This window comes from Stegodyphus dumicola, chromosome 5 (assembly GCF_044657685.1).
Source record: "Stegodyphus dumicola isolate Sdum_Otavi_A_Nest chromosome 5, ASM4465768v1".
NCBI lineage: Eukaryota > Metazoa > Arthropoda > Arachnida > Araneae > Eresidae > Stegodyphus > Stegodyphus dumicola.
The window spans coordinates 176,387,159-176,414,476 of NC_140772.1; the positions used below are offsets into that span (position 1 = coordinate 176,387,159).

Sequence of the window (27,318 nt, forward strand, 5' to 3'; positions counted from 1 at the left end):
AAATATTTTGATGTTTGTTTCAGCATCATATCAATTTATACATTAATCCAATGTCATAGTAGTTTGGATTAATGGCTGCACAAAGAATGATAAAATTCTACATGTCTTTCTGGATGCCCGATTTGGTTACTTTTGCACCACAGAAGTCCATGGCATATGATCAAGCAAGTAACAGCATTTATATCATTAAAATATTATGATTCCTTACAATTATATTTTAACAGAACAGAAAAACTTCTCATTTGAATCGAATTAAAGAGGATATTGAAATAAACTTATCAACATTGCATTTTTGCAACTGGAATCTACAGTTAACTAAAACATTAATGGTTTAAAAAAATCTAAATTTAATTACAACTTAAATATCTTGATATTAGATATGAGTAGTTGAGTAAACAGCAATTAAGCTGAGAAGTTTCAAAGGCTGAAATGAACAAACAGATCTAATGGCTGAAAGATCATTGAAAAACAGAAATGGAGAAAAAACTGTTTGTGAACTTTGAATAATATCAGACATAAGAAAAGTCTATCTCTTATAGATACAAAATAGATTCTAATATTTTAACCATACAAATATCCTTTATTGCTATAATTCACATCATTTCAAAACTTTATACAAGTAAAATTTTATAAACTACAGAAATAAAGTTCTATTTGAAAGCAATAGCTGCTATAAAAGTTATAATTTAAATTTAGTATTGAGAAACTTATTTTAAACATTATGTATTTATGGTTTTTAACAAAGATTAGATACATATTAATTAGCCAAATATAATTAATATTATTATCATCGAATATATAAAGTAAAACATTTTTACACAAGTAACAAAATACAAACTACCTATTTTAATTTTAAACATTAGACATATTATTTTAATATTGACACTAAAATTGCATAATAAAAGCATACACAATATTTAATTCCAAATGAGCTACAAAGATACCAGAATTCTAGTCCTATTCCAATTCACCACTTAATCTGAAAATAAAGATATTCAAAGAAAAGACACACAAACACACAACATATATATATATATATATATATACACATATATCAAAAGCTTAAAAATTTTTTAAAGATAATGCATATATAAAACTCGAGATAATAACCAGAAAAAAACTGTTCTTTTTCAAACTCGTATTTTCATAGCATGGTTAATGATCTGCATCTATTTTCATAACTCTATTATTCAATACATGCTTTTTTCATCTTATAGTAATTCATACCATACAGTTTTCACTCATGCATTACATTATTTAACATGAATAAGAAAAATAAAGAAATACCATCATATACACAGAGAAAATATGTCAGGAAAATTTAAATCTTTAACAAGTTACATGAAGATAACATAGTATAAAAATTTGCCAAGATTCCGTAGAAGTATTCACTTTTGGTGTCTTATCTAAAAAAAGGAAAATCAAATTATTTGAAAATAAACAGGGAAAGACAGATGTTTCAGAAATTATACAATTTATAAGTTTTCTCTCTGTGTAATGTAAAAAAAGATCCAATAATTGAATCTGCATAAAATGATTAGTATATGAATAAATGTGAATTTTGGTGATTTGAAAGATAAAACATTACAGGCAATTTAAGAATATTTTAAGATTTGACAATAATAATATTGAAAATATTTTTTTTTTCTTCTCCTCAAATAAAACAATAAGGACATAAAAATCTATTCAATAGAGAACTTTTTTTTTTTTTTTTTAAATATATATATTAGAACAAACAGTGAATAATATGAGGCAGAATATTATGAAGGTAAGTATTGTGTAATTAATTTATAATACACACTGATAGCCACTAGAATATTATGAAGGCACACTGATAGCTCATCAGTAGAATGGATTAAGTTGTCGGAATTCTTGCAACAGGTGACATATTGCTGATTAACTATGATCAAAACTAAAGAAAGTGACAACATTTCCATGCTAAACCACATGAAAATCGGCAGTACATAAATAAATAAACAAATACAAAGACATCATATGCACTTTCTTTTATTACATTACCAGAAGATTTAATACATTACCAATAGATTATTGCATTAAATTATACAATATCAGAAGATTACACCATTTATTACTGGAAAAAAAAAAAAAAAAAAAAAAACACTTTCACATGCAAAAAATAAAAATTACACTATTATTCAATGCAATCACTATTTAAAAATGGTAATTACATTAAATTATACATAAATACCAGAAGAACACACCATTTATTACTGGAGTTAAAAAAAAAAAAAAAAAAAAAAAAAAAATTCATATAAAGAATAAAAATTAAAAACTTATTATTATTATAAAATTATAAACTTATTAAAAGAAATATGAAGAAAAACCAGAAGCTCTCGGAAGACACCAGTTAGCTATTTTTTATAGTTGTAGAGACATTAGGTATTTTGGAAGCAGAAAAGCCGAAAAATGAGCAAACGCCTTTACCAGGAAACAAACCATGGACCTCTGGAATACGTGCCCAGCACGCAGACCACCACGAAGGTATGCCAAGAAGGCAGGAGACATACCTTATATACTCTCCCTTCTAACGGAGGTTTGGGGTTTTTAGGGGACCCAATCGCCAAATCCTGGGTGTGGAGAATCATCATCCACCACCCTTCTAGTTCGGGCACCACTGTAGAGACATTGGGTTATTTTTAAAGCAGGAGTGATATGGTCACTTTACTTAACCTGTTCCGCCAAACTGAGTTAATGGCACTACAAGGTTAGGAAGTCATCCTATTCATTGCTAGCAATCTGACGGATAGGCCGCCTTTCTACATTTTACTTTAATCTGTAGTTTCTTGGATATAATTATTTTCATTCACTTGCTTCATTATCTCTAAGATGCCCTTGTTGCAGTAATAGTCCGTAAACAGTCTATTCACAGGATATGTGATGTAGTCGGAAGGAAAGAACTGCTGTCGAAGGTGCTCTGTCAGAGGGCAGGAGAGCAGGTAATGAAGTGCGTCCGCGTCTTCCCCGCGAAAACCGCAAGAACAGTTGACGTCCCGTCTGAGGAAACGTTGTTTTTGACCAAGTAATACGTTAATCTCTGCGTAAGCATCTTGTCAAGGACCTTGCCTCATGCTGAGAGTAAGCAGATAGGTCTGTAAGAACTGGGCATGGACTTTGGTTTTCCCTCTTTCTGGAACAATACTAGCTCTGCGTTTTTCCATTCCTTTGGAAAATAACCTAATTCAAGGCACTTGTTAAAGCAAGAGTGATGAAAAATTAGCAACGGCTTCGCTGAGAATCGAACTACAGACCTCTGGAATACGTGCCCAGCGTGCAGACCACCACACCCCGACGGCACGTCAAGAAGGCGGGAGACATACTTTATGTAGTACAGAGAAAATGTTGCAAAACTATTTTAACAATATGATGCTGAAAATAATCTTTTAATGTAAAAAGGAAAACTTAATAAAAGTATACAAATAAAGTAGCATACATTTTCCCTCTTAAAATGGGAGAAAACAGAACAAAGGAAAATTATGCAAGGTGACTAGTTATAAAAAGTAATGGGTTTAAATAAAAAAAAAGGGGGTATGATATACTAAATTATACTGCTCAAAATCATTAGTGGATATTATGATTTTGGACATAAATTGCGGGTGAACGAAATATTTTGCTGACTGATATATGATACGTAGGCGTTTTAAGATATGAGAAAATATAAAGAAACAACTAACAAGGAGTAACAAAATTTTATTGACTATATTTGTCAGTAAACAAACACATACACACAAAAAATATAAATAAATAAAATAAATAAAAAAAACTGCTGAATTGTTTCTGGGGGTGATAAGCGACAAGAAACCCTTCTCCCTAAAATGTCCCAAACATGTTCTATTGGGTTTATATCTAAGAGACATGTTGGTCAATCTATTCGAAGGATTTGTTCGTCAAAAAGGGAAAATTGTCCACTAGTTGAGTACGATGTGGCCTGGCGTTATCTTCCATGAGAATGAATTCAGCCACGATTGCTGCAGTATAAAAGACTACTATATGTCCAAAGATCTCATTCCTGTGTCGCTGAGCTGTTTGTGCTCCATTCTTGATAATGTATAGGTCAGTGTGGACATTGATAGAAATACCACCCCAGACCATCACTCCAACTTCCCCAAATTGGACACCATATAGTAATATATGTATAGGTCAGTGTAATAATGTATAGGTCAGTGTGGACATTGATAGAAATACCACCCCAGACCATCACTCCAACTTCCCCAAATTGGACACCATCATGCACAAATCGACGAGTACTCTGTCTACCAAGTTCTTTCCAGGTGAGAATCTGCCTATTGTCAGATTTCACAATAAAGTGAGACTCTTGTTCCTAACTGCTCCTGTACCCACCTTCTGTGGGCAGCACGGTGATCCTGTGTCAATAAAACACAAGCCATATGTCAGCAAGCATACAAACCCACATGGTGGAGTCGATTTCAAACAGCTTGAGCCAAATCTCTGGCACCAGTAGCCCTCTGAAGGTGTTTTTGCAAGAAAGTGGAGTTCACAGTGTGGTTCCTTCTGGCTGTTAGTATTAAATACCAATTCCCTTTTTGTGTTGTTGCAGGTATTTAGTTGAATTAACATTGGCAAGGCTAAGTTGTTTGAATAACTCCTACCTGCCTAGGGGGAGGAACCCATTCATGGAGGATTTTTTAATGAATTATCTGGAAGTTTTCTGATAAATTATTCAAAATACTCGAAAAAATTATCTTAGGAGGATTACATTCTGACACATAACAAAAACAGGGAATGAGGAAAGGGTGACTCATGACTACAGATCAAGAGACTGAATGAAATATAAATATTATTTCAAAAGTTCTGCAATGGCGATGCTGATTCAGATAATAAAAATTCTAGATAATCTTTACCGCTTAGGATTAGATGAATGAAATCATTATCATCCCGGCTAGATAAATTCATAGCGCAAATGAGTGAGAGTAATTATTTAGTAAGGAAAAGCACTCTATCTAAAAGTGAGCATATCAGAACAGCTTTACAAAACATTTCATGGTGTAAGGATGATACAATTTTACAATAAGAATAGAACAATACAATTTTGCATGCGTTCCATACTTAAATATGCATTTACATTGATATTTTATAACATGCAGTAGCTTTTTAATAGAAATTTTAGATACATATATATGCTTTAAAAGCAACAATAGACAAATGTTCCACACAAAATTTATTACCCAATGACATATATTCCTTATCATTTTTTAAAACTCTTAAATTATATTTTAGAAGCAAGCATAGAACTTGCATTTAATGCCTCTGTATGATACGAATTAATTATTGCCAAAAATATTAACTGTCATAACAATTAAAAATGTTTTACCCAGAGCACAATCAGAATTTAATTAAATGAACAAATCTTCTTAAAATGCGTTTACAAAAATGTGCAAAAGCATGTTATCAAAAGTGACTAAAAACATCATACTACACAGTACAAAATACAATTTCTCCACTACCATATGAAAAAAATATCTTTTATTTTTAATAGATTTAAATAAATCTCGTAAAAACGGTCTACCTTTCCTTTCTTGATTGAATTCTAAAGCGATACTACCTTTTCATGATTTTAATCCATTTCCAATACTTTACTACTTAATTAATCACTAACAAATTAAGAAAACACAGAAAATACATTCTATTAAAAATATGATACTCGCTTGCAAAATTTTTGACAGTGGAAAAATTACTTTCTTTTACAATATTAAATTTCCTCAGCTACAGATTTCTTTCCATAAAGATAATTCTAAATTACACAATACTGTTCAAATATATTACTTTCTAAATTATTTTAACAAAAATCTTTATCAGTCAATCTTTATGGTTATATGTTTCTAATAGAGATAAATATCTAACCTTTACTCATAAATGTTTCTCATTAAGATATATAATTGGTATACATTTCTTAATGGTTGAAGAAGAACGGTTGTCAGCCATTTGAAGAAGTAATAAATTCAAAATAATACTTTTCTTAAAATATATTATTCTTTCTTATATTTAGACAGATAAACGTTTTTTTATTAAGATATATTTTTGGTATACATTTCTTATAATCAGAACTCGTATCTGCCATTTGAAGAAATATTAAATTCAAAATAATAATTTTCTTAAAATATGTTATTCTTTCTTATATTCAGAAGATTAAATAACTGAATCATATATTTTTTTAGCAGAATTCCTAGAAGTTTTTAGGATATTAAAATTCTACATTAAATTATGAATCATCATTATGGAAATCTTTACACTACTTTATAATAATTTAAATATTTCTCCTACAGTCACTGTCAATCTTGAAATGATTAACTTTTTTCAAAATATCTATAACACTCAAATAGATGCATTTAGTTGCTTATAATTTTGCACAAGAGTTAACGTGCAACTTATCCACATTAAAGTATCAATACTTTTCCTTAACTGTTATATATACACTAGTGAGCAAAAATTAAGGACGAAGTCGGAAAATTAGCATATCAGCTGAACGAAGAGGCAGAGCGGACAGAAAGACCAATCAGGAGATTAAGTAAGGTGATGTACGGTAGCACATGCACAGATATGCAGGTAGACGTAATGGGGGAGTGTCTGACTAGTATAAAGCATGTTGTCGGTGTAAGATCAGTATTTCTGGCAAAGAGATTGCACGCCGTATAGCAGTTAAAATCACATTGAGTTGCTGCCTCAGCGAGAAATGGAGAATAATCAATCTGTTAGACAACATCTGGATGCTTTTACCCGAGGTCGAATCATTGGGAAGTTGGAGGAAGGTCGCAGTGTGACAAGTGTGGCTGCAGAGTTCGGAAATGCTCTCAGCATCGTTTTACGACTTTGGAGACAATTTCAAACTACAGGAACAGCTATCTGGGGGTTTAGTAGTGGTCGTCCACGAGGAACCACACCCGCAGATGACCGGTATATTGCCTTACAGGCCAGAAGAAACAGGCGGCAGACAGCGGAAGAAATCGCTAGACACACGACATAGGCAACTGGACGACCGATATCGAGTTTTACCGTGGCCAGAAGACTGCATGGTGGTGGTCAGTCAACGGGACCCGTTATTGTAACGAGATTCTTCTTCCATATGTGCGTCTTTTTAGAGGCGCTATGGGTCCGCAGTTCCTTTTCATGGACGACAATGCACCATGTCATCGCACAGTAGCTGCCGAACAGCTCTTAGAGAGTGAGGATATTGAATGTATGGATTGGCCGTCACGATCTCTGGATCTCAATCCCATCGAGCATGTATGGGATTTTCTAGGCAGACGCTTGGCAGCTCGTACCTTACCACCAGTAACGATTCCGGAGCTTCGATTGGCGCTGCAAGACGAATGGGCAGCAATGCCTCAACAACTCAATGACACCCTCATTCTCAGCATGGGCAGACGCTGTGAAACCTGCCTAGCAGTCAGGGGAGATCATATACCCTATTAAAGACCGGATGTTTCTTGCTGGACACCCATCACAGGGATGTTTCGGCCTTTAGTCGCATTGCGCTCCATGCTACTTTTTCAATAAAGCTTCTTTTTATCCCTCTGATTTCTCTTTTAGTAAGTGTTGCTTACATTACTCATGTCCTTACGTATTGGGGATCTTACGGTATTAAATGTGTTGATTTGGAAAGCTTTTGTACAAAGTTATAATGAAAAAAACATCTCGTCCTTAATTTTTGCACACCAGTGTATATATAAGTGTGCATTATAATAATATGCATATTAAATAATTATACAGAGATAGTATTATAATAAAGCATACCTTATAATATACATAATAATAATGCACTTAAATAGTTATTTATATTATTGCAGAATGCAAAATTTAAAGGGTAAAAAGAAAGCAATTTCATAGCAAATATATATTCAATTCATAACACATGCAACTTAAAGCTCAGAAAAACGTTTAAAACATAACAAATAAAACACATTACATAAATAAATTTTTAAACAACATATTTAAAATATTCCTTTCCCATACTAAAAAAATACAATCTGTTGCAATTATGATATTGTTAACATATGTAACTGTAAAAATATGTAAAAAAACAGGTTGCAGCAATATTTCATACTAATCGGGGGGGGGAGCAAACTTGTAGAAACATAATATTCTGTAGAATTTACAGAGACAGCATAATAAAATAAGTTCAGAGGCTCTATCTTTTACAAAGATTCCTGTCAAGAACCTATTACAGTACAAAATCCGTAATTCGGACGTCCATTATCCGGAATGATCTATAATGTGAACCTCAAAGCCACAAACTTTTTTTGTGTGTGTGTATGCTTTACGCATGGGAATTGGGAGGATGTGTCTCCAGGTACGTTAAAAAATGCTTGGCATAATTAATGGCCAGCTACCATATTTCATGGCGAGGACGATGAAGATGATAGCCGTGAATTTGAAGGTTTTTGGACATCGCACATTAAAGGTGAAATTTTCCAGTTATTGGATTTTGTAAAGAAATGTGGAGAAGATAACAGAAGTTTTTCATTGCGACGACAATGCCCCAATCATCAATCAATTAACGGATGGCGAAATCTGTAGTATGGTTCTAGATCCAGAAAATACCGCTTCAGATTGGTGGAACTTTGTAACTGAACAAGAAATTATGTCTGTTTATAGAATTAAAGAGAAAGTATTAGCACAAAAAACAAAGAAACTTAAACAGCTTACATTGAAAGAAATGTTTACTAAAGTAAACAAATAAATATTAAGCTTTTTTTTTTTTTTTTTTTTTTTTTTTTTTGTAAATTTTGATACCCTTAAGATCATAATTGCTCTTTATTTCATAAATTACGGTTTCACATTTTTAATTCTCTAATTTCTGCACGCCATCTCACCAGATTTAAATTGATGATCTATAATCTGGAAAATCCCCTAATCCGGAATTGCCGAGGTCCCAATGAGTCCGGATTACGGACTTTACTGTATTTGCAATGTCCTCTGATACTATAAGCATTCTACTTTTTTTCCTACTAGGTAATCAAATTCTTAAAATAATGTGCCAGCTCAGGGAACAGGTAAGAATACTTGTTCCCTCAGCATTACATATCCTTTGACTTTACACATCTTTTGTAGAGCAAGGCCAGATGAGAGTGGAGAAACAATAGCACTAAAGAGATTAAACAATTTAAAAATTATCTTCTGCCTCTATGAGCAATAAAATTAACTATTAAGTAACAAAAAACAACCTAGTAAATATTACAATTCTACTTTAACAAGCATTTTAAACATTTTAAGCAAACGAATGTTTTTTTTTTGTCAGCAGTGACTATGATATCATTTGCATTTCAATTCTGAAAACCAATAAAAGTTGCTAATGTGTTGATATATTCCATGCCTGTTCAAATCCTGAGTCAATATCCATTACTTTATTCTTGGATATCCTTTAGTAATTGCTATTTTTAAATCATTCATTGTCTTTTGGCTCATACAGTAAGAGCACTTATGAAATTTTATCTCCAATCAGTACCAAAAAGTGTCCGAGACATTCATTGTTTTCTTTGAACTATTTGGAACTCAGTATTAATTGATGATTTTGGAATGATAATAATAATAAACAGTGTTATAACTGTACACTTATTTCAAGTTTCTGTTGAACATTTACTTAAAGGTACAACGAATGCATTGTTCCTGTGCATGAAGTTTTCACATATCACTAATCATTAAATATTTCAAACCTCATAATAGCTTAACATAGAAAGACTATCTCTGTAAAATACTTCATGGAAGTTGCCTTTGCACTACACCTTAAAGTAAATGGATTAGGTTGATTTTTAGTGCATGTATACTAAGCGATGAAGAATGACTGTGAGTCTGCTACACATGTACATACATCTGGGAGCCCAATAAAAAGTTTTGGATCTTACTTATGCAATAAAATTTTATAAAGCAATATAAATACTTTCATACAACAGAAAAAAACTAAAATGTTACTTTAATAACTCATGACAATATTAATGTACAAAAAAGTGCTATAGAATGAAACCAAAATTTTAACAATATAATAAAATTTCCAAATATTGGTGAGAAATTTGAATGAATTAACTCGGAACTTAAACCATAAAAATAAATTATATCATTAGATATTGATATACAAACTGTTCTACAAACGAACAAAAAAAGTGTTAATAAAATTACAATCTAAACTTTTAAGTTACAAAGAAAATTGGGGAAGAAGAATAATATTATAATACATATTCATTATAATTCAACTATTATTTTTTATTTTACATATAAACATTATTTTTAAAAACTGACATCAATATAATGTGTTACCATATGTTTTTTAAGATTAGACAGGGCATTAAAAGAGCGATAGCAAGTATTACACTTAAAAGGTTTTTCCTTAGTATGCACATGCATATGAATTTTCAAGTTACATTTATGGTTAAAAGCATGATGACATATGGCACAAACATATGGCCGTGCTTGAGAATGAGTCAACTGATGCCTTTTAAAATTAGATGAGGAACAAGTCACATATGAGCATAAGGAGCACTGTAACACTCTGGAAGCAGTAGCAGTCATATTTTCATTTTCTACAATAAATAAATATATACATAAATAAATAATAAAAAAAGATTTTTAATCCAGATTTTATTTCAAAAATACATAAAAATCCCGTGAATATAATGAAAAATTACATCATTTGCCTAAAAAAATGTAAAACCTGATAATCAAAAACACATATGGAACTTGTGTATTTAGTGATAATTTGTTTTATGATAGTTTCAACATGTATTTTAAAGTAATTAGCCTCTTATGAATAAAGAAAAAAATGCATTAAATTTTTTATCTAATGAATATATGATTAAAGCTGCTTTGCTTGGAAAACATAATATTAATGTGTAAATATTTATTTAAATGCCTTAAGAAGTGGGGGAGGGAACATGTACTCAAGTGTAGAATCTAGCAGAAGCATACCTAAATTAAAACGTAGAATTTTACAATAGTCTGTTTATTTAGAGAATTTAATTTTTTTCACAAGTATACATTTATTACCTTAAAGATAGGGGGATAAATTTCAGATGACTTTAAAAATATTTTTATAAATATAATGCCACAATGATAACTAATGCTTAGTCTAGGAAAAGTGACAAGACTTACCCATCTGGAAAAAAACATAAACACAGACACAACAAAGATAATAAATAAGCACAACCATAATTTCTATTAGAAATCAGTTTACAGAATTTTAAAATTAATTTTAAATATTTATTTACTTTGCACAAAAGTATGTATTTGCTAGTACATAAAACATTTGATATTTAAAACTAAATTTACATATTGTTCAAAATACTAAATTTATAAATCATAATCTACTTATAAAATTAATGCATACACGCAGTTAGAAAAATTTTTTAACCATAAGCCAAAACAGTATGACAATCCTCCTAATACAATGTTATACCACACAAAACAGTTGCAGTTTATTACAACGTGAATTCTATTAGACCCTAGTAAGAATGTAGAGGATCATATTTCCAGACTTTCAAGCAGAGGTAATGCAGTTTCCAAAAATTGTGAGAAGGTGGTCAGTGAGCTGGTGCTTCATGACATCCCAGATGTGTTCAACAAGATTAACATAAGTTAGAAGGCCAAGACATAAACTGGAATTTATCAGCATGTTCCTAAAATCATAGTAGTGCAATCGAGCTATGTGACAAGAGCCCTGTGCTGCAGGAAGATGACTTTCAGGTAAAGCTACAAAAAGGTTAACTGGTCAGCTATGATGTTCACACAGTCTGCAGCTGTTGTGGGTATGTTCTAAAATTATCATCAGTTCAAGAGGCTCCAAAATAGTGTCCCTCAAAGCATAACATTTTTACTACCTTTTTACATCCTACAGTACAATTGCCAACAAAATATTCACCCACAAAAAAGTATATCCTGTCACAGCTGCTGATATGACATAAAAGAAATCATGATTTGTCTGACTAAGCTATCTTTTCCACTGCTACCTTATCTAAACACAATGTTCCCGCACCTAGTCTTAAATACTAACTGATCTTAGTCAAATAGAAGCAGAGGAGAAAAGCATCTGCTTCAGGGTCCCATATTCAATAGAATTTGATGAATTACATACTCAGATATTTTTATACTTGGAGCTGCACAGTGTTCATCTACCACCCATATGAGATGGTGGTTAGTGCCATACGGAAGGGCCCAGGTTCAAATCATGGGAAAGGCATGGTTGTTTATAAATGCATAGTGTCACTGTGGCAAGATGGCACTCATAAAACATGGCGAGTTACAATCCTCTCAGGAGGTTGGTAGTAGAGGAAGGTGGGAGACCCTCAGATGGTCCCCCCCCCGTGTGTTCTCCCTCAGAATTCTAAACTGGCTTCACCAAAAGGAAGTCTCCAATGTTCACATTTGTTGATCAAGCATGGATATCCACTTCTTGGTATGTAGTACTGGTTTCACTGTCCTTCTACATTCCACAGATCCTAACAACAGCTTGCACACACACTCAAAAAGCAATATCATTTTGGAAATATTCATTCATGGCCTTTGGACTAACACAATTTGACCTTTACCAATGTCACTTAAATCAGCAGCCTTCTCCTTTACAGAAACACAATCAACAATGCCTCAGTATCCCCGACAACCATTTAAAACATTCTTATCTTTGAAAATTACACAAAAAAGCAACAACAACGTGACAAAGATTTTGAATAAAACCCTATTAGACTCAAAGATGATCAGACACAGGTCTTCTTCTTCAGAAGCAAAAAATTTCTGCTCAATTCCAGCAAAATTCACAATACAACAATATTCATTTATGTGTAATGCATTTCAAAGAAAAAAAACGTGCATTTTTGTTCCCTCTAAAACAAGTACAAAAAAAGAATAAATTACATGACTGAAAACTTATTTATCTCACCAAACACTTGAGCTATAATAATGTTGCAAAAAAACTGGAGGAAAAAATTGAAGTTAGTCCACAGGAAGAATATGGATAACATCCTTAGTCATAAAATGTTCTTCTGAACATCATAGCCTAGCATTAAATAAATATATCAAGATAATTTACACTCATCCTTCTTTAACTTTTAAAAAGAAATATATTAACTCACATTTATATCAAAATATAAAATTTAAACTAGTAGTTGGATTCAAATAGTTAAATAACTGGTGTGTTGTCAAATAAATAATAATTAATTACCAAGTAAGCTGCTTGAAAAAATATTGCATTTTAACTTTAACAGCTAATTCACCAAACTAAAAATATTTTAGGAATCAGTTTTTAAAACCAATGATAAATCACAGAATCCTACACCTGATTTAGGCCATTTAATCATATTCACAAAAGAATACTTTCAACATATGTGAGGACATCTGATACAAAGGCCCCTTTCTTTTCACAAATACCTACAGAAATGTAGGATCTTCTCACATACATGCAGCGAAGCCAATACATTCAATTGTTGAAACTAAGTAAATAGAATTCTACACTGCTTTTGACTATCTTACAGAAATAAATTTTATTATTTTGTAAGCATACCTATCCAAAATGCTTAATATGTAAAACTAAGTTTATTAAAACTATGACAAAAATTAAATTATATGAAGTTGCTCGCTTCTTTAAGAGGGGAGAATTCTTTTGAACACACTGCTCAACATTAAAAATGCAACACCAAGAAGGAGTGATCAGAAATTTATGCAAATTTTAGAGTAGACGCACGTCACCGAGTTATGCGAATGATGTGAAATGCGTAGCTCTCCGATGCACATGAAGTAAGATATAAGGGAAGGAACCTGCAGAATGGGCAATATTCGTGTTGTTATTTCTGCCAGAAGAATTATCGAAGAAAGTTGGCTTTTGTCCCGAAGGATATGTGTAACACGAGAGAATGCCAGGCCGCCGTCAACGAAGGCACTTCCAGCAGATAGAACATTTTATGAGGGGTATGGTGATCAGACTGAGAAAGACGGGTTGGTCCTTACATCAAATCGCAGCTGATACCATTATGAATGCAAGCAGTGCATCGGCTATGGCGAACATGGTTGGAACAACGAAATGTGGGAAGAAGGAGGGGTGCAGGTGCAGCCAGAGTGACGTCAGCATACGTGGATTGGTGCATTCGCCGACAAGCCGTGGTGGTCCCGCAAGTCACTTGTACTGCAATTCTGCAGCATGTGCAAGATATCCTAGATGTTTTCGTGTCAACCAGAATCATTTCCCGTCGATTGGTTGAATGTGGCCTGCACTCACGGCATCCATTAAGAAGACTGCCATTGACCCCACAGCATAGATGCCAACTTTTAGAATGGTGCGGGACTGGAGCGATGTGGATGACAGAATGGCAAAACGCCATGTTCTCAGATGAGTAACGCTTCTGTTTATCCAGTGACAGTCGCCGCATACGTGTGTGGTGTCGACATGGAGACAGATTTAATCCTGCAGTAACTGTGGAATGCCCCACCACGTGACAATGTGTCATAATGGTTTGGGGTGCTATTGCCTACAATTCCAGGTCTCCTCTAGTTCGTTCAGGGTACTATGAGGGCCCAACGATACTTGGATAATGTACTGTGGCCAGTGGCAATCCTCTACCTTCAGGGGCTGCCTAATGCAATTTTTTAGCAGGATAACGCCCAACCACACAGTGCTCGCATCTGCCAACATGCTATGCAAAGTATACAGATGCTTCCCTGGCCACAGTACTCTCCTGATATGTCACCAATCAAACATGTGTGGGATGTGATTGGATGCCGTTTGCAAACTCTGCCCCTGCCTTGTTCAGAAGACAAACTGTGGCAAATGGTTGAAAGGGAATGGAGAGCCATCCCTCAGGACACCATTTGCACTCATATTGACTCTATGCCTAGACGTGTTTCTTCGTGCATCGCTGTTCGTGGTGGTCCTACATCCTACTGAGACGACGCCGTTCTCGCTCTGTATTCTGACTATCATTTTGAAATAAAGATCACTTATTGCTGCTTGCTGTCTGTCTTTTTTTCCAAATTTCATCACTTTCTGACCACTTCTTGTTGGTGTTGCATTTTCAGTGTCGAGCAGTGTATATTAATTTAATGCAGTTGAAAAAATAAATACGCAATTTTAAATAAATAAAAAATTAAAAAAAAATTGAAGCTGACACGTTTTCAAAAAAATAAAGCAAAAATATGTTTCTAGCTACACTTTATTATAGATATTAGGTAAAAAGATTTTGATTTATATTTTAAACAATATTCAGCTACTACAGAGTAATAAATCAATGAAATGCAATATGACTTGCATTATTCTGTCTCTTCACACTTTAGGACAGATTAAGTATTATTATTAAAAGTCAAAAATTAAATAACTTCAAAAGCAGTAGTTAAAATGTTCCCTTTTTACTTCGTTGTATGAAGTAAAAAAAAAAAAATATTGTATGAAAAATTTCAGTTTTCAGATTTCAGTGGAAATATTAATTTTGACTGTTCCTGAACCCACTTTGACTATTTTATTATATAACTTCAGTACGTATGGACAGAATAAAAAACTCTTTATTTCAAAATGTATGGTAAAAGGGATTCAAAATATATTTTTTCATGATATCTATACATATCTCGCATAATATGATTAGCCATAGAATGCTGAAATTTTGTGTAAAGAATTGCTGGCTAGTTGTGCACCTCTCTTTTTTATTGCAATCATCAGTACCAAAAGTACATATAATATATATTATACACACACACAAACATATCTTATATATATGCGGCTTGAGTATTTGTCGCCAATAGTTTATTGGTTGCTTGCTTAACTGTAAATAGTTTTATTCCCCGTGCAGTACAGCGCATGAGGAATATTATGAGAAAGCTAAGCCGGAAAAATTAAAAATACAAGAGCATGTGTATTTAACATTTAATAAATAAATTCAGCATCTGTTTTTCGCCAATATTTTATTGGTTACTTGTGTAACTGTAAATTGTTTTATTCCTCATGCAGTGCAGTGTGTCACGAATATTATGAGAAAGGTAAGACGACAAAATTAAAAATACAAGAGCACATGCTTTTAACATTTAATAAATAAATTTAAAATCTATATATATAATAGAATTCGGAAATATGCAACCGGCAAAAACCAGCAACAACGAAAAAACAAATAAAATGAAATAAATAAATACCTTTATTATATGTGGCTTAAGTGTCTGTTTGTCACGGATAGTTTATTGGTTGCTTGCTTAATTGTACTAGCCAATGGGGTGAAGTTGCCACGGCACAGGGTTGCCGTTTCAATTGAGACGTAGACAATTTCCTGTAAAACTTGCCTTTGCTATGACCATCAATAAGTCTCAGGGCCAAACGCTTAAGCGTGTTGGCATTTTTTTACCTGAGCCTGCATTTGGACACGGACAACTTTATATTGCCTGTTCAAGAGTTCGTGAAAGAACGGACGTAAAATTAAAAATAACTGATGGTCCTCTGCAAGGCGAGCTTAAAGATGATGGAAAGATCTACACAAGAAATGTTGTGTACAAAGAGATCTCTGACATGTGAATTAACATTTTATTATTTAAATCACCTTTATTTATTGAGCTAGCGGTGGGCTCTTAAGAAATGTACCGCCAGTGGTTTCCTTCATTGCACTTTACTTTAAGCAATTAAGGAAGTAGAATGGGGAAACCGCATGGGACAGTAAGCAAAGGGGAATTAGCAGACACCTTTGAACAAATCATCTTAATTACAATTTATAATATCTCAAACAGCAGTTATTTTGTATGACCACCAGGATTTCTAGTATACATATTATGTAGAGACATTAGGCTAATTGGAAAAGGCAGAGAGATGAAAAATTAGCAACCGCCTTCATCGGGAATCAAACTCCCGACATCTGGAATACCGGTCCAGTGTGCAGAACCATACCACGAAGGCATGCTAGGAAGGCAGGACAAATACCTTATATACTCCCCCTTTTAAAGGGTGACTGGGGTTTTTAGGGGACACAATCGACAAATCCTGGGTGAGGAGAATCCAATACCCTTTTAGTTCAGGCGCCACTGTAGAGACATTAGGCTAATTGGAAAAGCCATAGAGATGAAAAATTAGCAACCACCTTTGCCGGAAATCAAACAACGGATCTATGGAATTCGGCCCAGCATGAAGAACCACTACACCATGAAGGCAGGAGAAATACCTTATAATATATATATGTATATAACATAGATACACTCCCTTACCCGACTTAAAGTCTTTACCTTTACCTCTATTTTCATAATGGATGGTCGTAGACATATGCTTCCAATTACAGAAATGTTTTGAGAAATTCAAATTTAAAAAAAAAATGAAATTTGGACAAATAATGAAATCCAACTTTTAATGCAGTTTTCTGGTTCCTATACTTATATCTGGGATTGTTTTATACTCATTATGAAATACAAGAAATTCGACTCTAGTACAACAAAAATTGACCGGGATATTTAATCTCAAAATTTGCAATTTTTTATGTCAGTTTTCACTTACCTTAAGGGACTGGTTAATTAAGTTAGAAATTATTTGAGGAAATACGTTTTAATAAAGTACAGTAAAAAACGAATATAATTAAAAAGATGTACAAGGAAGTCATGTTCTGTCCACATCAGATTTTTTATTTTGGGTTCAATGCATTAAATTTTATTATTCTGAAATTTTTTCTACATGAGAATACATTTAAAAGGTATATTATATACAAAATAAACTTCAAACTAAAAGTAACACAGTACAAAGACCGTAATCCGGACATCCATTTTTCGGAATGATCTATAATCCGGACCTCAAAGCCACAAACTTTTTTTTTTTGTATGCATGTAGTGCATTTACACATGCGTGTTTAGCACAAAAAATGAAGCAACTTAAACAACATTCATTAAAAGAAATGTTTAATAAAGTAATCAAATAAACATAATTTCTCTTCATGCATGTAATGCATTTACGCATGCGCCTTTAGCACAAAAAACGAAGCAAACAACTTACATTGAAAGAAATGTTTAATAAAGTACAGAAATAAATATTAAGCTTTTTTTTTTTTTTTTGTAAATTTTGATACCCTTTAGATCATAATTGCTTTTTATTTCATAAATTACAGTTTAATAGTTTTTTTAATTGTATAATTTCTGCATGCTATCTTACCAGATTTAAATTGATGATCAATAATCTAGAAAAACCCATCATCCGGAATCGCCGAAGTCCCGACGAGTCCGGATTACGGACTTTGTACTGTACTGATCGAATGCTAAATTTCAGAATTACTGCCCTTTTATAACAGTAAAATATATAAATATACATATAATAATTTCACTTGAATAAATTTACATAATATAGCAATTATTTTATCACAACTTTAAAAAGAAAAATTTTTATGTACATGCATTGCTTCTTTATCTGTAATAAATACAATTTTAGATTATCAAATTTCTCTTGCAATGTGAATTGTATACTGTGAATAAATATTATAAGAAAACATAAATGCTTGTTAAAAATGAACATTAAATCCAAAAGAAACCTCTTATCTTAATAATGTCAAATTCAAAGAATACCACATCTATAATCTACCATCAATAAACTAATGTTAAACAATAAGGTATATTTTATTTTATGCTACTTTGTATAAACACCTATTTTTAAGATCACTATTAAAACTTCAAATGTATTATTTACATAAAGTTTCGATGTTGTGTAAACATATGGCTTTTCAAGTTACACTGAAAGGTAAAAGTCCTGTAGCACAAATTGCAGGTGAAAGGTTTCTCCCCAGTGTGAACTCTCATATGTGCTTTCAAATTAGATTTATGATTAAATCCCCTCTGGCAAGTAGAACATACAAAAGAACGTTGTTGAGCATGAGTCTGTTTGTGACTTTTCCAATGAGATCGACAATCAGTCGCATATGAGCATAATCCACAAGGAAATTTCTTTAGCACATCTGAAGACGACATATGAATCCATCCTAAAAATAAATGCATTATATTTGAGGAAAACGATACATCTTTTGCATTTTTTTAATAATAATTTTAATACCATTTTCTTTTCTCACATGTATTAAAAACGTATTATATTATTTAAAAGCAGCATTTTTACATACATTCATTAAAAAATAATAAAACTGTTTAATAATAGAAAATTTTTATATTTTCTCCTCCAATTGGAAATAATTCCTTGTTAGGGAAATAAAAAAAAATATATATATACAAAAACTTCATTCTATCTTTAAGAGTACAATATACAAACAAGTAGTAAAAATTAATACATATATTAATTTTTAAATAAAGGAATAAAAGAATTCCTATACTACAACATTATTAACAAAAAAACATCACATAAAAAGAATGATAAAAATTTTCTCAATAAATAAAAAGGGTTAAATTGTTATTGTAACAATTTTAAGATTTCATAACTTCTACTAAAAATATATATATGCCTTATAATTAAAAACATACTTTAGTGCAGTAGTCTCAAACTGGTGGCCCACAAAGAAATTTTGGGCAGCCTGCAGACATTTCAATTATGAATTTGGTACAAATTCAGAGTTAGAAAGAATCAAAATTTTAATTATTTGGAAGCTGAGTTTACATAATTTTCATTACCATCAATAAACATTTCATTCGTTAACGTCAACAACACATCAGAATATCTATAAGTGGAGTCACCAATTTCAACTGTTTAATAATGATGATATAAATGTGATATAAATCTTATAAAAAATTTTCAAAATACAGATTTTATTAACTTTTCAAAAAATAAATAAGCTCATTTACTATTTTTTCTTAAGAATAAACTCTTTGTTTGGAACTTCATTTATATATGGGCAGACTTTTCCCCCACAGTTGAAATTTAGTAAGAAAACAACCATCATGTGTCAAGCTGTAGTAAGAAATGCAAGTTTATAACTATTTACATACAAACATGTACTTTTATTCATGTGCAGAAGAAAAAATTAATAAATAAGAGGAACATATTAAAATGTCATTATTTATTCTTAAGTAAAAAATATTCAATGAAAAGTTAGTTTTCATTACTTCTTTCATTTAAAATTAAAATGAGCTATTTAATGATTAATTAACTATGTTACAACCATTTCAAGAAAATGTCAGTCTGAAAATTTTATGTCATCTTTCAATATTTGAACTACAAAGTGCAACCAACAAAAATGCCTTGCTCATACCAAAATTTAGACTTCAAATAGAAAATAATTAAAAGCTTGAATTTTTTTTCTTTACAATATTATGATTATTGTTTATATATAATTTGAAAAATACTTAGTAAGCAAAAATTAAAATTTATTTAAAATGTTTGTTATTTTGTTAAATAAAAATTTTGGCCTGTATCTATTTTCAGACCGTGCATGCAGCTCACGGGCAATTTGAATTTGAGGCCTCTGCTTTAGTGTATAGCAGTATAAAGGAATACTTTGTTCCCTTATGACAGTGCTTTCCAAGCTACTAGAGTCATTAGGTTATTTTGAAGCAACAGACATGAAAAATGTGCAATGTCCTCGCTGGGACTCAAACCTAGACCTCTCGAATATGCGTCAATTGTGCTAACTGTTATACCACAAAGGATTGCAGAAAGGAGGGCAAAAATATCTTATATACTTCCCCTTTTAAAAGGCGACTGGGGATTAAAGGACCCAATCACCAAACCCTGGCAGTGAAGAATCATCATTTACCACTTTTTAGTTTGGGCGCCACTGCAAAGACATTAGGTATTTTGAAGCAGGAGTACATGAAAAATTAGGAATGCCCACCCTGGGACTCGAACCTGGACCTCTTGAATACATGCCGAGTGTGCTATTGTTACACCACAAAGGTATGCAGAAAGTAAGGAGAAAATACATTTATTACAGGATACACTATAAAGAAACTTTTTCTATTAACATGCTTAATTTCTTTAATTTCATATTAAAATTGCACTTAACATGATCTTTCTTTCAAATATTTTTGTATTGTAATACATAGCCATTCCATATAGACATTATTTTCAGATAAGCCTTCTTATGCAGTCCTAAGCATGAAATAAACAGAATGAAAACAATTAATCCACATATCATCAATTATTGATATTTGACACAGCTTTTATATTGTATCTATGAACTAAATTGCTATACTGGACTGAAATGAACTATGATTAAATTTTTAGAAATTTTTTTAATAAAATTATATGAAAATACAAAAGTAAAATTAATTACACACAAAACAATTAATGACTATATAATTTTAATGTCAAAATAAATATTTCAAATGTTAATATACATAGTTACAATATTCCTTTGACATAGTTAGGACATACATTATTTTTTTACTTCGGTGAAACACTTGGGCTTGTTTCTACAAACACACATTTTGTTACATCTTGGGTTACATGTAATACATGATCAAAATTTTTCACTCTTTAAATTCTTGATGGCAAGCATAGAAGAGAAATATCATTCACACATGTATATAGTAGTTAATGGTATAAAGCATACATATATACATTTTCAACAATGGATCAAAACTTCTTTTCTGCAGTTATTCATAGTTGAGATACTGGAACATCATTAAATTCAGCTTCATGAAAAGTTAGTCAAAGGTGTGATATTTTTAAGTGTAATATAATTTTAAGTCTACTTTTCTTTCATTGATAAATTGAATGTTGTAATCTATTGAAGATACAATTGGATTTTGAACCCAATCAAATTTCTTAGTCTTTTTTAATATAAAACAGTGATTAAGCGTTCTCTCAAACTTACACTGGTGTTGATCTTAGAGTTCTAGAAGTTCTTTTTCAAGATTCAAGCTACAAAACACAAACTAAACATTTCAAAGGAAGTATTTTTTGTCACATCTTTCCAAAGCTGAATTTGGTTTTTGAATCTATTTTGTTGGTAAAAGTTAATGCAATCTAAAGTGTCTGTGCATTTTTTGATTACATACATTTAAGCAATCAGCTAAGTATAAAGTGACCATATGTCCCGATTTTGGCGGGACAGTCCCGGTTTTTCGAAAACCATCTCGCGTCCCGCCGATTTTTAAAAATGTCCCACTTTTTAGAAAATATCTGCATTTCTTATTTTAAATGTACTGTAAAAATATATCACTTTTTATTTATTAATTATTTATTACGGTGAATATAAAGAAATAAAAATATATCAATAAAATAACACATAAAATGCATGCAGAGTAAACTAAATCACGCAATGTAACGAGTTAGATTTACTCGGTGGTGTTTGATCATTGTCGTTATATCTCGCCAAGGAATATGTATCGTTAACGGAGGAACAGCTTGCATTAGCTGAAGGGCTATTTGCTTTCCATACCATAAACCACAATCAAAGTTTCAGATAAATTGACTGTATGTCGCAAATGATCAAAACATTCTACAAAAAAAAATTTGCTTGTGCAAGGACAAAAATCGAAGCAATTATTTGTAATGTTTTTTCACCATATTCGTTTTCACAATTGCAGAAAGAATTAGATAAATCCACATTTATATCCATATAGTATGATGCTTAAAATTATTTCCCATAATTGTTAGACTTCTTGATCCAGAAACAAGAATTAAAATTAGAATATTAGATTTTGTTTCATTGCCGGATGAAACTTCACAAATAATTTTTGATTCAATAAGTACGATTTTAAAAAAGAATAATTTGAACAATAAAATTATTGCCTATTTTGAGGATAACACAAATGCAAATTTTGGTGGAAAAGCTAAAAGAGCCATCAATAACATTTTTAAGAAACATAACGAACATTTAAACCAAAAAATTATTGGAGTTGGCTATGCAGCACACATTCTACACAATACTATTCAAACAGCATCTGACTTACTTCCAGTGGATGCTGAAAATATTATTGCAAAAATTTATTCGTATTTTTATATATAATGTGCGTGTTGAAAGTTTGAAGGATTTTTGTGAAAACGTAGAAATCAAATGTAAAAGAATTATTGGTTACAGCAAAACACAATGGCTAGCTCTTTTACCAGCTGTAGAAAATATTTTTAAAATATATGAACCATTAAAATCATACTTTTTATCACAAGATGAATGCCAAAGAATATTGCAGCTGTTTTTTGAAAATGACAAATCACAAATTTAGCTTCAGTTCACCCATAACCAAGCTATATTATTTCAATGCTGTGAAAATTATTGAAGGGGACAAAATTTTAATTATGGAAGCGTCAAACGAAATCAATAATTTAAAAACAAAATTTCGAAAAAGAATTGATAACGATTACGTTCCTTTAGTTATTCGGAATTACATCACTAGGTTGAAAGAACAAGGTGCCATTAAACGACCTGATTTTCTGAAAGAAGTCAGAAATTTTTATAACAACTGCTTGGAATACCTTGAAGAACGGACAGTTCAGTTTGAGGATATTAAAAATTTTCATTGGGTGACATTGAAAAAGGAGATTTTATGGGAATACGTGGAAAAATCTTTTTAATATATTAGTAACCATTTTCCGAAAATTACAGTCAAAAGTCTTTAATCCAGACTTGTCGGGACTTCGGCGATTCCGGATTATAGATCATCAGTTTAAATCTGGTAAGATGGCATGCAGAAATTATAAAATTAAAAATATGAAACCGTAATTTATAAAATAATGAGAAATTATGATCTAAAGGGTATCAAAATTTACCAAAAAAGAAGCCTAATATTTATTTGTTTACTTTATTAAACATTTCTTTTAACGCGCGAATGCGTAAATTAGAAAATTGCAACCAGAAAACTATTTGATTTGTATTCGTGATATTTATAATGACGAGGAATTTGATTTAAATCATATCAAAGATAGAGTACATTGAAATTAAATACTACATTTAGTAAGGAATTATAAGCCGAATAAAATAAAAACATCTGCCCTGAAGATAACGATAGTGTTGACAAATCAACTTCCAGTTCATTGCGCGCCGCGACGTCCCCCCCCCCGCGCAGAGCAGCGTGAAATTGATAAACAGATTTCGGAACGGTTAGATAAACAAAGAATATGCCTTTATCCATTTTTTGTAGCAATTCGTTTTTTGTTTGATGGACATCGAAACATACTTTCGTTTTCTAGATCCTTTGGGAGCTCCAGCATCGGAAATTCTATTTGACATAATCGAAAGTTCAAGCTTACTTTTATAACATTGCTCTTACAGTTTGCAAAAAATAATAAGCCGGATCCAATTCGAAGATTAAGGATAATTTTAGCTTATACCGTCCGTTATACATTAAACACACACGCGAAAACGTATTCTGCACTTGCGCAGATGCATATGCGCAGTCGTAAATGTCTTGGGCGCACGAGTAAAACGCCTATGCTCATGTGCAGAAAGATTTTAGCTTTGAGGTCCGGATTATAGATCATTCCGGATTATGGGTGTCCGAATTAACGACTTTTGACTGTAATTGTAAAAATGATCTTTTTGATGAGGTGTCATTGGTAAAAAGATATGTTACTGATGAAAAAAATTAAATTTCGGTTGTCTGCAAATGCGGAAACAGACAAAAAAATTGATGGAATTATTCCTTCATTTTAAACATAATAAAACATTCCTTATGAAAATATTTTGAATATTGCAGAACACGCAATATTCAAAATATTCTCCCTTTCAGGAACAAATACAGCAGCAGAACGTGTTTTTTCTAGTATCAATAAAATATGAACTATTGAAAGGACGCAGTTGAACATTAAAACTTTAAAATTTGTATTAAGCGTAAAATATAAGCCAATTTATGTGAGAAATTTCATGACATTTTAATAAATGATCCGAATCTATTGCAAAGTATTCACTCGGATCAAAAATATGATCATGAAAGAAAATCATTTTTAAATAAAATTTTAAATTAATTAAAAAAACATAATATTCAAATTATTATTTTTACAGATACTTTTATATTTACCAATAGTTAATAATAAATATATTTTGGTATATTTAGAGACAAGCATATGAATGTATACAATAAACTATATATTTTTTTAATTATTGGTCTGCTTTCATAACGAAATTACAATTCTCATTTCATTCCATTTGTCCCACTTTGTCTCAATGAAAACATGGTCACTTTAGCTAAGTAGGACTTTTTTTTTCAACAGTTATCATATCAGTTAAATAGTTTTATTTGTTTCATCAATAGTTAATTTTGAACTTAGTTGAATACTGAAAATTACCCTTAACAGTAGTTTTAATTCTTTTTTCAAATGACGAATTCAGATTAGAACTCACCTTCTTGACACTTAATAAACTTAAATACAGAAGAACAGACTGATGTCCTTATCCCATTTCATCTCAAAGTTGAAATAAGATGCAACTAGTTGCATGACAGCTTCGCTAGGAATAAAGCCGTGTACTGTTTGAACATTACTGTTTTCAGACCAAATTTTTTCTTCAAGCCTTTGGACCTTTCCTATCACTGCAGCTATTCACGACATCAGCACATAAACTTGAAAAACATTTTATGAATTTCTTTCTTTTGGAGGGGGGGGGATTATCAAAGTGCACTTAAAATTTCCTTTCTAGCTCTTTATTTCTAGAGGTTTTTGCAGAATAAGTTATGTTATCAAGAATTCAAACAAATGCTATTAACTAATAAAAGTTTCTAACATCTGATTCATCAACTTACAGGAAAGATTTCTCAATTCTACAAATTTTCTTGGATTAGTGTTCCTTTTTTGTTAACTGGCATGCCTTCAGTGTGCCTGCTGATCATAATGTTTGAAAGTGGTACTTGTTCAGTTTCACCTACTTCATCAATTTTAAGCAGATTTTTGGCATTTCTACACAAGCTGCCAAAGTAAGTGATTTAATAATAGTGTGAGGTCTTTTTTTGTTTCAACTTTCAATTTTGTGACAGCTACCTCTAGAACTCAATTAGACACTGTAAAGGATGATCTTGTGAAAGAACTCTGCATTCAGATTTTAATTCATAAACAGTTAAAATTGTTATCTATGTGAGAAGGATGCTTATCGAAAGATGTCAATATACCATCTCTTCATATGACAATTTTTCCATGCATATGAGACATCAAGGCACAAAAAATCACTGGAGCATGTGAAACCAAATTTCAGATAATCCTTTTTATTTAAACTATGACTATATTGCATCTTTAACTTTTTTTTTGGTTCAATTTCTGAAACTTATATATAATATATAACTTATGGATTTTCTGGACTGATGGATAACTTATGGATTTTTCTTATGGATTTATATAATTACAGTCAAAAGTCGTTAATTCGGACACCCATAATCCGGACCTCAAAGCTACAAACTTTCTGCGCATGCGTCACCTTGAGGCATGCGCGTAAGACCTTTACGGCTGCGAATATGCATGTGCGCATGCCCAAAATACGTTTACGCACGCGGGTTTAATGTATAACGGACGGTATAAGCTAAGCTAAAATTATCTAATTCAGTTAATGTTGCAGATTGCGTTGTTCCTTAAACTTCGAATTGGATCCGGCTTATTATTTTTTTGCAGACTGTTAGACCAATTTTATAAAAGTAAGCTTGAACTTTTGATTATGTCAAACAGAATTTCCGATATATATTTACTAATATGTAAAGGATCTACAAAGCGAAAGTATGTTTCGAAGCCCATTAAACAAAAAGTGGGATTGCTGCAAAAAATGGATAAAGGCATATTCTTTGTTTATCTAACCATTCCGAAATCTGTTTATCAATTTCACGCTGCTCTGCGGCGGGGGGACGGCACGGCACGCAATGAATTGGAAGTTGATCTGTCAGCATTATCCTTATCTTTAGAGCAGATGTTTTTATTTTATTTGGCTTATAATTCCTTACTAAACGTAGTATTTCATCTCGATGTACTCCGTCTATTATATAATTTAAATCAAATTCCTCGTCATTATAATTTGCTTCCGATAGCGAAGAAAGTAAACAAATAAATATTAAGCTTTTTTTTTTTTTTTTTTTTTGTAAATTTTGATACCCTTTAGATCATATTGTTTTTTATTTCATAAATTACGGTTTCATATTTTTAATTTTATAATTTCTGCATGCCATCTTACCAGATTTAAACTGATGATCTATAATCCGGGAAAATCGATAATCCAGAATCGCTGAAGTCCCGACAAGTCCGGATTAACGACTTTTGACTGTATGGATTTTCTGATTTTTAAAAAAATATTTACTATTAAAAATATTTATCTATTACTGTAGGTTAAATGGAGATTAAATTTTATACAGTTAAAATATATGCAAAATGCAAAAACAAACAACCGACTAAACAGAAAGATACATATTGCATAAAACTGAAAAGATTACATTACAATTGAGGATATTAAATATGCATCATCCCAAATACTAGACCATCCAAATTTGTGACAGAGAAACGACAGAAATTTTACATTT

At 31.6% G+C, this 27,318-nt stretch overlaps 1 protein-coding gene across 1 annotated transcript in view; it reads right to left on the bottom strand.

Moving 5' to 3' along the window:
* Positions 1–20,870, bottom strand: part of LOC118198727 (uncharacterized) — a 32,475-nt gene extending 11,605 nt beyond the window's left edge. The window contains exons 1-3 of the mRNA XM_085817419.1: positions 19,735–20,870; positions 18,638–18,926; positions 911–10,550 (exon numbers count right to left, since the gene is read on the bottom strand). Coding sequence (XP_085673545.1) covers positions 10,544–10,550; positions 18,638–18,926; positions 19,735–19,774 — 336 coding nt within the window. The 5' untranslated portion in view covers positions 19,775–20,870 and the 3' untranslated portion in view covers positions 911–10,543. The remainder of the gene's footprint in view (positions 1–910; positions 10,551–18,637; positions 18,927–19,734) is intronic.
* Positions 20,871–27,318: the final 6,448 nt, after the last annotated feature.